Genomic DNA, 14,237 nt, shown 5'->3' on the forward strand with positions numbered 1-14,237 from the left:
CCATGTTGCTGAGGCCATGCATGCCGCAAAGTCTGGCACTGGAACACTGCGGCAGTGGCATCCCTCTTCTCTGGTTAACAAGGCCAACACACGGGAAGTGAGCAGTGCGGCTTTAGAGGGACACTTGGTGTGAAGTGATGTCGGCTACCACCCACGAAGTCTCTTTTTAGGCCAGACCCACCTGCCTAGAACTCTGTCCCTATGGTGTGGCCCATTCTCTCCCCTATTTGTTTCTGTAATTAGTAAGGAAACGGTTCTTCAAAATTACTAACGCAAGCTGTAGTAGGATTCATTGTAACATGGCTCTGTGTTTGGAAGGAACTCTATTTTTCTTTAGAGTCCTAGGTCTTTTTAAAATATATATATATTTTTATTGATTTCAGAGAGGAAGGGAGAGGGAGAGAGAGATAGAAACATCAATGATGAGTGAGAATCATTGATTGGCTGCTTCCTGCATGCCCCCTACTGGGGATCAAGCCCACAACCTGGGCATGTGCCCTGATCCGGGAATCAAACCATAACTCCTGGTTCATAGTCTCAGTTGTACAGAGACTGGGCAGATTGTCTCAGGAAAGAGTCTATTGCAATTGCATGGCAGGTTTCAAACTAAACTTTCTACTCACTGTTTCTCCCACCCTGTGCTCCAGCTGCCCTCTCCTCTGCTCAGGCTCAGGACCAACCAACCACCATGGTGTCGCCCCTGTGCACCCAGAACTCCCCGTCCCGCCTGCCCACTGCCAGCCTCAGGCCCCACTCCATGGTGTCCCTGCAGCACCTCCACCAGCCCCCAGTGCAGACCATCACTGGTGCCCAGTGCCCCTGGCCAGCCATCCCTCTCACGTCAGCGGCATCGGCCGTCACACCTCCCAATGTCACTGCTGCCAACCTCATCGGGGAGGCCGGAGTGGGGACCGTCAGTGGCCTGTCTACTTCCAGCCCCACCAACGTGGGATGCAAGCCAGATGAGAAGAAAACTGAAAAGGTAAGCAGCCCAAACTGGGTGAGCTGGTTATTGTAACTCTTGGGCAGCCCTGGCCCAGCTGGTTATTGTAACTCTTGGGCACCAGATACCAAAGACATTTTGTGCAATTAAGGCTTTAAGGTGGGCACCAGGCACATGGCAGACAGGGAGGCCAGACCAGCAAACAGCTGGTTGTCACAGTGGAATCTAGGCCGGCCGCAGGTCCAACTAACTGAGTCCAACTACCATTTTTATGCAAATCAGAAAAATGTGTTTCTCCTCAAGATGCGTTCAGCCATCTATTGGAAAATCATTGTGCTATCCTCATTTTGTTAGAACAATACTCTTCTTGCCATGCACCAGGATATCCTATATAATAAAGCGGTAGTATGCAAATTAACCCTCATGCCCTCACAAGATGGCTGCCAATGACCAAGCTGGCGGGGGGAGGGGGCAGTTTGGGGCAATTAGGCTGGCAGGGGGGCAGTGAGTGGCAATTAGGCTGGTGTGGGGGACAGTTGGGGTCAACCAGGCTGGCAGAGGGGGGCAGTTGGGGGCAATCAGGCCAGCACGCAGAAGCAGTGAGGGGCAACTAGGCTGGTGTTGGGGGGAGGCAGTTGGGGGTGGCCAGGCTGGCAGAGGGGGCAGTTGGGGGTGACCTGGTCAGCAAAGGGGCAGTTAGGGGCGATCAGGCCAGCACGCAGAGGCAGTGAGGGGCAACAAGGCTGGTGTGGGGGGCAGTTGGGGGCGGCCAGGCTGGCAGAGGGGGGTAGTTGGGGGTGGTGACCTGGCCAGTGAGGGGGCAGTTAGGGGTGATCAGGACAGCACACAGAGGCGGTGAGGGGCAACCAGGCAGGCAGGCAGGTGAGCAATTAGGAGCCAGTGGTCCAGGATTGTGAGAGGTATGTCCTGATTGGAGAGTGTGCAGGCTGGGCTGAGGGGAGCCCCCTCCCCCCCACACACGAATTTTGTGCACTGGGCCTCTAGTTATAACAGAACACACAAACCCACTTTTGTGGCAGCTATGCCTTCCCTATGTCATCCCTGAGCAGGCACCACTGCTCAGGCTCACCACTCAGGCCCACTTTCTGTGGAGAAACGGGAGCAGGATGCCAGCCTGAGTTGGTATGGGTGGCATTGCTAGCTCTTCTTTTAACTGTGAAGGAAGTAGGCTTATTTCACAAAATAAATCTGATTCCAATGAGCTTGCCTCAGTTGCCACCCATCCAGACACTGGATCAACCAGGATTACACTCCAGGTTTCTAAATCAATGCTGTCCAATGAATTTATTTCAAGACACATATCTAATGTGAAATCTCCTAGCAGCCACCTTTTTAAAAAGTTAAAATAATTTTAAAATAAAATTAAAACATTAATTTTATTAGTATAATCTATTAAACCCCATATCCAAATATATTATCATTTTAACATGTAATCTATATTAGAAACTTGTTGGTGATGTTTTACCTTTCTTCAGCCAGTGAGACAGCCCTGGTGCTCAGGGGCCACCGCCTGCCTAGCGGCTCCTTGGAGTGTGGGCCTAGGTCCACAACAGGGACCGACTCTCTTTATCGGCCTTGTTGTATGAAAGGTTTATGCTCATTTTCTCTCATCTTGACACATTCTGCAAATATTTTAAAACCTTTCCATGTAAAATCAGTCTTCTGAATGGAATTTGCTAGCTAGGGCTTGGATGAGATCCTCAACCCTGGACTGTGTATTCAAAGGGAGGCCAGCCTCTCTGCTTTTAGGAACCATACCTAAGCCAGGCTGACTGCTCAGCCCATCAGCCTAGGAGCCCCTGGAGGCACACCCACCAGCCTGCACCCTGTGGATGTGGGAGTCCAGGAACCACCAGAGATGCCCACACCAGACTCTTCAGGGCCTCACCGATGCTCAGGTCTGATCACAGCCTGTCTTGTCCAGGCCAGAGGAAAGCAGTTCCTGTGTAGCTGGTGTGGAGGAGGCCTTGGTCACAGCTGCTCCTGCCGAGCTCTCAGCTCTCAAAGCTCAAATCCCGGATACTAATAGGATGTGAAGTGAAGTGGCTGCACTGCCCTTTGTGCTCATGTTTGAAAGTCACTTGGGTCTTGATCCGCTCCCTTCCACCTGCAGCCTCCTGAGGAGACGTGCTGGGCCTTTCAGCTGGCAGAGGTGGGGTGGTCCCACCCTCTCACTAGGACACCTTTCCTGGAAGACAAGATCCCCTCGGCCCCCAATGCTGAGAAAGAACAGGGGGCAGGCTTAGAAGGGGAAGAGCCATAATTGCTGTCAACATTTCTGGTTCTTCACCCCAGTTCCCTCTCTCCAGTTAGTGAAACAGGGCAGGCTTCATTCCGTGTGGCTCATTGCTGGGCAGGGTCAGGCTTGTAGGAATCGACATGGTGAGTGATATTACTCACCACCTTTGCCCTCTTACGTGTGTCACTAATGAAAACCAACATTGGGTCGGTTTTGACAGGCCCACGTTGTTAGACACTTAGTAGGTGTTTTGCTTTCACCCAAGGCTTACTCTCTGCTAACAGTTCTCCTATGCCAGGAAGGAGCAGTTGAGGCCAGGGTCCCTCTTAATGAAAGGCTCCTCGGATGAAAGTCCTGCTCCCACATGGAAAGCAGCTTAGCCCAGATGACTCCCCAGGTTGGGCCTGGCAGTGGAAATGCACAGGCCCGCAGCAGTCCATACCTGGCCATGCTTGTGGCTGGGCACAGACTCCTCGAGGCACAGGAAGCAGTTTATGATTTGTTCCCAAGTAATGGAGTCTGGGCGGTGTGCCATCTTCCTCCATGGACAGATGGGTAAGTCAGAGGTGTGGGCCCTGGACTGGGCCTACCTGCAAAACTCAGTTCACCTGGATTCTGACACCCCAGCTTCTTTCAAATTCCATCCTCTTCTGATCATTTTCATGTGATAACAACCACACAGGACCTCAAGATGGTGGCTCCTTAGAGAAATTCAGGAGCAGTTACCAAATTAAGATTGGACATGGATGGAGGCCCAAATCAGGACACTTATTCAGGGAGGTACTGCCTGGCAGGGTCTGGCTGCTCCCAGCAGGGCAGTGGCAGGAAAGGGCCTGGCCAGCTGCCACCTGCACCTGCGCCTCTGAGGTCCCCAAGCTGGGTGTGCACCTCACATTTCCTGGAAGCACTCTGTCTTAAGAAGCACAGAAATGAGGAAGAGAATCCAAAGCATCCCACGGAGCTGTGGGCTGCCTGTCAGTGCCTGGCATGCTGTCAGCCCACCGTGTGCTAATGGAACTAATAGCTTCAATTATAACTGAGCCCCAGAAATCTGGCATCCCCTGATGAAGCAGACTGCTCCCCTGTGTGCCACTCACAGACCTGCTGCTGCCCTTCCGGTGGATGAAGTGGATTCTATCCATCTGTTTTGTGTTTAAAATTCAGAAGTACCTGAGCTCAGCATACCTGAGTGAATAATAAAGTGTTTAATCTTTCTTGTTCCATTCCAGACGTTCTTCAGAAGGGTGCCAGATTTTACAAAAACGTTATCTGAATGCATTTTATGTAATCTGATTTGTGGTAACACTGTGTTTGTTCTGCAGAAATGCCAGAGGCCTGTTGGAAATCCAAATACAAGGCAAAGTTATCCAAACGTGACAAAGTGATTGCACAGCCCAGACCCCTAGGAGGGAGCAGGGCTGCCCAGGCTTCTTGTTTCTGCCCTTCTGCTGTTTGACCTAATCTCCTGTGAAGCACTTTTGAAGGAATTAATGTTATGCTATAAATACTACTGGGTTAGCAGAGTCTTCCGACTTCAATGAAAAGATGACAGCATTGAGCTGAGATTGCAAGAGAACAGGGTCACACATTTCTACAGCTTCTTGGGTGCTGAGTCCAAAAAAATTTCTGGAGAATTGAAACCTCAGCACTTTAATCCTCCCTCATTGAACAACATTAGCCCCAGTTAACCATGCATCAGCCCTAGGATAGTAGCCTAGGAAAGACAGCTTCTCTCCTGGAAGCCATGGGAGTGCCACCAAGGCCTGGTCTGCTCCCCATTCTGTGTCCGGACTCCTCTGAGGACTTGAAGATGAGACCTGTCCCTGCTGGGGCCTCTCTTTGGAGGAGGAGCAGCTGCTCACTGGCCACTTGTCAGGTGTGGGCTGGCATCACACTCAGAACATGATGATGGCAAGACTGAGAGAGACCCTCAGGGAGAAGCTGTCACTGACAGTGACAAAAGGGCCCACGTGGGGCTCTGAGCCAGCTGAGCAGAGTCTTTCAGAGGGAAATGAGCATCATGATCAGAGGCAGCGTCTTGTGCAAGCAATTAAAAAAAATTTATTGATTGATTTTTTGAGAGAGTAACATTACTTTGATGTTCCACTTATGCATTCACTGGTTGTTTCTTGTATATGCCCTGACCGGGGATTGAACCCACAATCTTGACGTATAGGGGCAACATTCCAACCAATTGAGCTAGCAGGCCAGGGTTTGGTCAAGTCATTTAAATGTTATTTATGCCTCGTGGCCTTGTCAAGTTCCACACTTCCACCTCTGTGGCTCTTGCTGTTTGTTTCATTCCTTTTCTTTTCCTCAGGTCCCATGAAGCAGTCTAGCTGTCTCTCTGATACATTCGAGCTTGCATAGTTTGGATTCCCCGGGCTGTTGTCTGCCTCACAACCCAGTAATGCCTTAAAATCAGGATGGGGCCTTCTAGTTTCTGAACTCCTCATCTGTGGGAAATGTGATCTGTCGGTTTTTACAAGCCAGCTATTTGGTTTGATTGGTTATCTAGAAGTCTTAATGCTTCCAGTAAGAATATATTGAAGTTCAGTGTTTGGCATCTCACAGAATTCTTCTCATCAATTATTTGAATGCCTGATTTGCCTCTCAGTCGTACATGTTTCCAACATTTCTGTAACTGTTTTCATAGAAATATTTTGGAATGTGCTTTCGTGTTTCCATCTCACATTTGTTTATCAAAAATACAGTGTGTATGTATGTCTATGTGTTTGTATGTGTGTATGTGTGTGCATGTATGTATGTGTGTGTTGTGTGTGTGTGTGTGCGTGAAGCTCATGGAAGATCTTTGTCCTCTAACATGCCATCACAGCCTGTGAGAAGGGCGGGCTCAGTGATGAGCGGAAAATAACCCTCCTCCATCCCTGCACTCATTAACCACCTGCAGTGGGAATGGCGGGCGATGTGGTGGTACAGGAAGCCTGGAGGACCCAGGTCCAAGGCCTGAGGGGCTGAAAGGAAAGAGAAGTATAAGGAGAGGAACTGAGAGCACCAATGTTCCACTCCTCTGAGGGATCAAAGGCCACAAAGGAGGTGGCCCAAAAGCGGAGAACCATTGCTTTTGAAGGAAAGACCAGAGCTTGGAGCTTTTCCTGTGGCTGAGCGGTGCCGCTTTCTTTTCCAGCATAGTAAAAAGCAGCTGAGACCAAGACTTCCCCTTGCAGAAAGCAGTCCCAAGCTCAGTATCTCTGTGGTACCAAGCATCTGCATTGTAACCATATTGATAAGAATGGTGATGGTGACAGCAAACAAATGTGGCATTTCCCAGGTGTCAGGCATAATGTACCAGTTCATGTGATCCCCACAATAGCTCTCTAGGTTAGGTACTACTGTTACCCTGTTCACAGATAAGGAAACTGAGGCATGGGAAATTCGAGTCACTTACTCAAGGGTGCATGCTTGGTAAGTAGTGGATGCCAGATGAGAACCCAGGCCACCTGCTCCTGCCCCGCCATGAAGTGGTGTCACCTCTCTCCCCTTTGCTATCCAAGACCTTAGGCTGCTCTCTGGGCTTTAGAACAAGCATCCTGGCCCCCTGTGCCAGGTCATTGCCCAGCACACACCCCAACAAGCCTCCATCATGTCTTCCAAGCCGTGCTCATCCCTCCTTCACTCAGCACCGGTGATGGTGGGCTGCTCTGCCTTTGTGATGCCCACGTAAGGCTCTGTGATCCTGGCCTCACCTACTGAGTGGAGTGACAGCACCATGGGACCACACTGCAGTAGCTGGATGTGCAGCTGTGGCAGGCTCACCAGACTCTGTGCCTCGTGGAGTACTGGTCCTGGCTGGGCCAGGACACGGGTGCCTACAGCCCTTGTGAAGGCTCTGATGACCTGTGGGGCTGAGAGGAAAGAGAAGTATGAGGAGAGGAATTGGGGGCACCAACATTCCATTCCTCTGAGGGCTCAAAGGTCACAAAGGAGGTGGCCCAGTTGCCTGCCCAGACTGGCACCCAACATCTGTCACTTAGAAAGTTTCACTCTGGAGGAGGCTGATTACTGGTCTCAGTCACCGCCATAGTCCTCATTGAACATCCGGTGGCTGCTGGTCCAAAAGAGTGGTGTGCCGATGCTGTCCTCACGTCAGAGAAAGGGGTGGCCACGTGGCACAGCAGCCTGCTGGCCCTGTGCTCAGTGCCGGAGAGCGACATGTGTGGTTACCACTGGTCATCTCTCTGAACTTGAAATTCCTCAATCGTAAGTGAGGAACTATGCCCTTAAACAGCTATTATGGAGAGTTTTGGACTGAATGTTGTTCCCCCCCCCCCGCCCCTCCCCCCCGATTTCTAAGTTAAAGGTCTACCCCGCAATGTGAGGTGGAGCCTTTCAGGGGTGATTAGGATTTGATGAAGTCATGAGGGTAGGGCCTCCTGATGGGGTCAGTGGCCTCTAAGAAGAGGAGGACAGATTTTTGTTTTTCCACACATGCAATGGGGAAAGGCCACATGAGGCCACATGAGGACACAGTGAGAAGGCGGCCATCTGCAGCAGAAGAGCCCTCACCCCTTTCGAGGAACCTCACTGTGCTTGCAATCTGACCTCAGACTTCCAGCATTCAGATGGTGAGGAAATCAGTTTCTGGTGCCTAAGCTTCCCCGTCTGCAGTACTTTGTTGTGGCAGCCCTAGCCAAGGACAAGTACATTGAAATAGAAGTGCATACAAACCAGCAGGCATCTGGTTGATGTTCTCTGTGTTTATGTGCTTGGCTTTGTTTCCTCCTTTGTAAAAGAAGGTGTGGGTGTTACTTCCTACCTGCCTGAGAAGGACACGAGAGAGTAAAGCCTTTGGAAAAGGACAAGACCTGCAAATGAAAGGGGATAGATGAAGATGTTAGGGAGAGGCTGGGCATGGGCTGCCATCATTGGCAAGCTTGGGAAAACTGAGCCCCCACCAAGGCTGTGGACTGCACTGCCTGAGCAGCCTGGGCCTGGCCCCAGGTTTCTGCCCTGTGGTGGGGATCAGGATAGTATCAGGGTGATGGCCTGCAGGTCATGCTTAGAACTCCAGCTCCCAGCTCCTGCTTTGACATCACTTTCCTCCTCTGCCCCTTGGGCCCCTGGGCTCACCGAGCCCCTCACCTGGACACCGGACTGGAGACATGATCAGCTCTGGCTCACCCCAACTGGGGCTGGGCAGAGGGGGCTCCCCAGTCCTCCATATCAGAGCTTCTGATGTCTTTTGAAGTTGCAGATTAAAGCCCTAGAGCTCACTGCAGATGTTGGAGCTAATGATGCTTCTACACAGGAGGGAGAGCTGGAGAGCCAAGCCTGAGAATAACTGGGGAAAGGGGAACCCAGGCATGTTTGCAGTAGTGGAGAAGGGAGCAGTTCTGGGAAGAAGAATCTAACTGCTGTTCAGAAAGGCAGCAGAAGAAGCCATCAACAGTGTCAAGAAGTTCAAGAGGAGGAGATAAAGATGGCAGTGCCCTGGAGACGTCTGGTCAGGGCGAAGAGGGGCCCAGAGGAGGTCAGTGTCTCTTTTAAGCACAATTTCTGGTCATCACCATGTTGTCACCAGGTTTAGTCTGCTGGGAGCTGGAGAGGGCGCCCCATGCTTTCTACTTGGCAGGCTGAGTTTGAGTGAAATGTGGAAAACATGTTGATTGTGCCTTTCTTCTTACGACATTCCCACCCTGAGGCCAGAGAGTCTGTGCTTCTTCAATCTTGGAGCTTCTGAGACGTCCCCAGTGACCTGTCAGGACGAACTGTCTCCGGAACTTGGAATATTCTCAGCCTATTGTTGCACACGAGGCGTCCAGAGGCTTCCAGATGCGTATCTGGCCCTGCGATCCTATTTGCATCTTCCTTTGTGGGTGAACCATGAGACGTGTACTTCCTCTGCCCTCAGCCTGTGCTGACAGGAAGTGAATGCTGGCTGGGGCCAGATGAATGAATGAAGAGCTGTAGCATATCCCACTGGAGAGCTGGACCCTCACAGCCCCTCTTTGCTGGAAACCAACTGTGTGCCAGGCACTTCACTAGGTGCCCTGCATGTCGTCATCCTCAGCCTTCCCGCGAGCACTGAGCACTGCTGTTACGGTCTCATCTTGAAGAGCGGCCCAGAGGAGCAGAGTGCTGCCTGTGTCCCCAGGAGGAATGGGACCAGCCAGCCCATCTTGTCACCATGCAGCCCCTGCCAGAGTCCTATCATCGTCATTCTGTGTAAATCCCCGTGCCCTTCTCTGAAATGACTTAAACAAATGAAAGTCTGAACAGTGTGTATGGGGCGTCTACAGTTATCGGATGCCGTGCTGGATTGTGTGCCTTGTCTCAGTTCCCAGGACAAAGCAGCAGAGTTGCAGTTAAAATTTGAAATTGAGTTCTGGGTTCAAATCCAGATTGGGCAGCTTCCTAACTAATCACCCTATCTCTACTTTAAGAACCTAGTGAGCTACTGTTTGTACAAGACTTAGAAGAGTGCCTGGCTCTGTTCTCAAGGAGCAGTTTCCAGGGTACTTTGTGAGTGTGGGAGTGAGTGTGTGGGTGTATTCCATTTTACAAATGAGGAAGCTGATTCTAAAAGCAGTTAAATAACTTGTTCAAGATCAGTCAACTAATAAATGACACTCGCAGATATGCCATCTGTCTCCAAGGCAGCCATGATGTGGCTGGACATCCTAAAGGTCCGCAGGATGACAGTATCTTTTACTTGGAGAGCGCTTTTCCTAAGCAGGTGCTCACTAACCTTGTTTCCTGCGTTTATCACCGTCCCTGGAAGCTGGTCCGTTCTCTGTGTTTTGACATCACTGTCTGCAGTCCTCTTCAATCAGGCACCAGGCTGCACAGACGACCTTTGGCTTCTCCTGATCACCTGCTGGGTTCCCAATCACAGTTACTTTTTTGTCCCTGTTTCAGACCTGCTGAATCAGAATCTTGGCGGTGGGGCCCCAGAGTTACATTTTATCTAACTCCCTGGTTAGTTATTTGTTCACCGAGTGGGAGAGCCTGCATTGTCCCATGTGCTTTCCCAAGACAAAATAAGGGTTAACGGAGAGACACCGAGTGGTGGAGATAAAATCCATTTTATTTATTTAACAAAAATGTATTGGGAGCTAACTAGGTCCTATGTATCTTGCAGAAACTTAAAAATATCCAAACACATCATAAAAACAGCAATATAATCAGTATTTGTGAGATGCATTCATAATGGTTTAAAAGTACTCATATCTCTCATTTCAACAACTCTGTGAGGCAGTGTCTATGGAGCTGGAACTTGGAGCTGGGCCTCATACTCCTGGCCCCTCGGCCCCTCTGGTGTGAACTACGACAGGAAAGGAGGGTAGGGATCATGGGTGCATAACTGCATGGGGAGCTGGGGAGGACTTCCCAGAGGGGGGCTTGTCCCCACTGGGTGGCAGCATTCCATCACTCATTTGGGGGCAGAGGGCGGCTGAAACTCTGCAGATGTGTCTGCCTCCCATGGCAGGACTGTGGGGGGCATTTTGTTCCCACAGTGCAGACTGTTTGGAGTCCCCACCAAGGCTGAAAAGTGGTTCACCCTGGAGGGGAACTTGAGCCACAGCTGGGGACAGCAGAATGCTAATAAGGTTGTGTAGGAAAGCAATGACCCCCAAAACCTAACAGAAACATCATTCTCTGCAACTCACTGGGCCCATAAAAATCCCTAATTTAGTCCTGGTCCTGGGAGAAACCCCAGCAAAGCTATCTGTCTTTAACATAACTTTCAGCCCAGAGCGATCCTAAATTGCATCCACTAAAGCCTCATTCTCCCCATGGTGTTGCCTGTAAAGTTGACTAGTGAGTCTCTTCCCAGCACCTTCGAAGTGCTCGTTAGCTGATCCTAACCTGCAACACAGAGAACACAAACTCGGTGCTCGGTGACTGCCAGGACACCGATGCCACAAGCAATTTGTAACGACCAGATGCTTAAGGAAAGCATTACCAGAGTTGTGTGGTCAGTTCTCCAGGCATGATATCAGTGTTTGCCATAATCAAATTAAGAAAATGATCAGTCCTATTTATTCATGGAGAACTAGGACAGGAAAATGGTCCATTGCAATTACCCAGCCCTTTCCAAACACACAGCTGAGGCTGGACTTCACTACAGACATGCTACGTGTCCCAGTGGCTCTGTTTTCTCTCAGCTCCGTACACATCCCACTGAGGCATGGCTGTGCTGCCAGGGCTTCTGTCCCACTGCAGCCCTTTGCAAGCAAGCGTTTTATTCATGAAGCAGAATAAAAGAGGAGCTGGAAAAGGCTAAGTGGGCGAAGCATGCTAGCAGGAAACCAAGGCCAGGGACCTGAGATTTGGGGGCTCTGACAGCTGAGCCCAGAGGGCCATGGACCATCAGATACTACCCCTCACGTTCATGCTGTGCCATCTCAGCTCCAATGTCCTCCCCTAAGTGGCCTCAGGTCATGCAGAGCCAGACACTCACTGCTAGCTGCCAGCACCTTTCAGTAGTGTTGACCTCAGAAGCCCCAGCTAAACGGGGGACCAGAATGTCTTTAAGGCAACCTCTGAGCCAGATGCATGATGCCCCCCAGTGGCTGAACTACTGAAATTCTCTTAAGTATGCCCAAGCATGTCTTTGTCAAGGATGCTGAAACAGGGCTGAGCTGGGCGAAGTCGCCCTCACCAGCTGCCCTGTGCCATGTCACCCTGTAACCACCTGCTTGCCCATGCCAGCCTTTTATCATCATGGACAGTATTTAGGACATCTGCTTCCATCCTTTCTTTCAATATTAGTGCTAGGATTAGAGAAAAATGTATGACTATTCATACTACAGTGTTAATGACTGAGCTTAAGGATATGCATGTCACTACATATGTGTGTTTTAAGGAAGTTTCAGCACACTGACCCCCCCCCCCAGTAGCTTCTAACCATTCTGACGAGGAAGGCAGAAATAGGAAATCTTGCATCTGTCCACCTCAGAGTCCAGTGAGCTGGGACTAAAGCAGACTTTAGGTAGCCATCACCAATCCAGTGGTCTAGGTTTAGACTCGTGTGCACTGCCACCCTTTTACACCATATTCCTAGATCTTCTTGCCACCTAACTTCCATTGGACATTAGAAAACTAAATTCCAATAAAGCCATGCCAATGTCCAAATTCCAAGGCATGCACATTGTTCTAAAAGCACCACTCTGTGTGTCCACACTTTCTTTCCCTCACATGCACACAGTCACACACACCCACACACGTGGCACAGCCTCAGGTGAACATGATTCTTCTCTCCCATAGTGTCAATGGCAGCATTTTACACACTCCATGTACTCTGCACCTGCACTGCTGGGGAGGCCACGGTGAGATGCCCCTCACACCCAGTGCTGCACAGAGTTCAAGGAAATAGAAATGCAGACATGATGCCTGGGCTGGGCCACCCAAGGACACCGTCTGGGTCGTAGTCTGGGCTGCTGTCACCACAGCGGCCTGGCTCTCGGGACTCTGTGGAGAGTGTCTTGGAGCCACCCAGCCCGAGAGGAAGATGCTCCTGCAGAGCCAAGAGTCCCGACGAAGACCGTGCTGGGTGTCCCCCAGGCACGTGGCCTTCAGGGTGGTGCCAGGGGTCATCTATCGGAACTTGGAGTGGGTTCTAGGCCCAGAGAGGGGTCTGTGTGTCCCTAATGAGATGATGCTGAGATAAGCTTCATTTGTGTGAAGGCAGATCCTTGTGATTATGTCATTAGTTTTGTACATGCAGAACCGTGTCCTGAATGTTGTCACATCCCTAAAGGTAGGAGAGCCGCAGCCAGGTGACAAGGTTTCACAGTATATTCACCAGTGAGGGAATCCAGGGCATGGGGGAGTCGCCCTCACCAGCTGCCATCCTTAGCTCTGGGACAGCAAGTGACTGTCTGGGGATGTATGAGGTGCACACGGGTACACATGTGCACAAGTTCTGCAGTTGTCCCGTGCGGCCCAGATTGTGTGCAGAGGAAGGTTTGCAAAGAAGGCTGTGTCCAGGGTCTCCCCCACTCACCACCACCTCCTCACAACCCCCCACCTCCCCGAACCCCCCCCCCCCATAGCTCATCTCAGGAAGCCCGAGGCAGAATGATTAACCCCAGCTGTGAGGGTTAGGAAAACCAGGTGAGAAGCCACATTATGATACTGCTGGTGACCCTGACCACAGACGAAGTTGCCAGGTTAGAACAGGTCCTAGGTGGTGAGTGGGTGTGCTATCAGGAACAGCCCCTGCATAGCCTCTCCTGGGCAGGGCACCTTCCGGCCTACCCAGGGGCTCCTGGTTCTGTGTGGGCCACTTATGCCACGTTTGGGGAAAGGAAGGAAAACAAGAGTTGGAAAAGCTTTCCATATTAGCTTTGTTTTCTTCTAACCAGCTTTCCCAGATTCTGTTTAAAGTTTCCAAAAGGATTACACTCCCTCCCCCTCAACCCCTCCCCCCCACCCCACTAACAACACGGGCACCTAGAAGCATGCACCTCATGGGTTTCAATATTGTGTGTCTTTCCAGAAAGAGAAGAAGAGTGGGCTGCTGAAACTTCTAGCCGGGGCATCCACCAAGAAGAAGAATCGCTCCCCACCATCCATCTCTCCCACCCATGACCCCCATATGGCAGTGGACGCCTCGCTCCAGGGTGCAGTGGGGCTTGAAGTGTCCTCACTGTCCCTCCATGGCCGGGCAGGGTCCTGCCCCATAGAGAGCAAGATTCAGGGGGCGATGGGAATGGAGCCACTGCACAGAAAGACGGGCTCCTTGGACCTGAACTTCTCCTCATCCCCTTCCAGGAAAGCCCCTTTCTCCAAGGCTGCCGCCCGCCCTGAGCCCAAGCCATTTCCCAGAGAGAGGTAAGGCTGAGGGTCAGCTTGCATCCTCTAAAACCTTGCTGTGGGTTGATCTGTGAAGTCTGGAGCCACTTTGGGGGAGCAGGGACAGCGGGGATTTCCTGAGGATTAAATTGACTAGACACCCCTCACTAGCCAGGACTACTTCGGTCCTGACCTTGGAGGTGAGCATCGGATAAAACCAGTTTGGGAATAAATGGGAGCATATTTCATGTTCTGAATCCATGAGGGTCCTGA

At 51.0% G+C, this 14,237-nt stretch overlaps 1 protein-coding gene across 1 annotated transcript in view; it reads left to right on the top strand.

The window, feature by feature from the left end:
• SH3RF3 (SH3 domain containing ring finger 3) overlaps positions 1–14,237 on the top strand; it is a gene marked incomplete at its 5' end in the record, with an annotated part of 286,711 nt that overhangs the window by 262,510 nt on the left and 9,964 nt on the right. The window contains 2 exon segments of the mRNA XM_081086188.1: positions 648–982; positions 13,669–14,003. Coding sequence (XP_080942314.1) covers positions 648–982; positions 13,669–14,003 — 670 coding nt within the window.

Source organism: Myotis nattereri (assembly GCF_964212035.1).
Source record: "Myotis nattereri genome assembly, chromosome: 3".
NCBI lineage: Eukaryota > Metazoa > Chordata > Mammalia > Chiroptera > Vespertilionidae > Myotis > Myotis nattereri.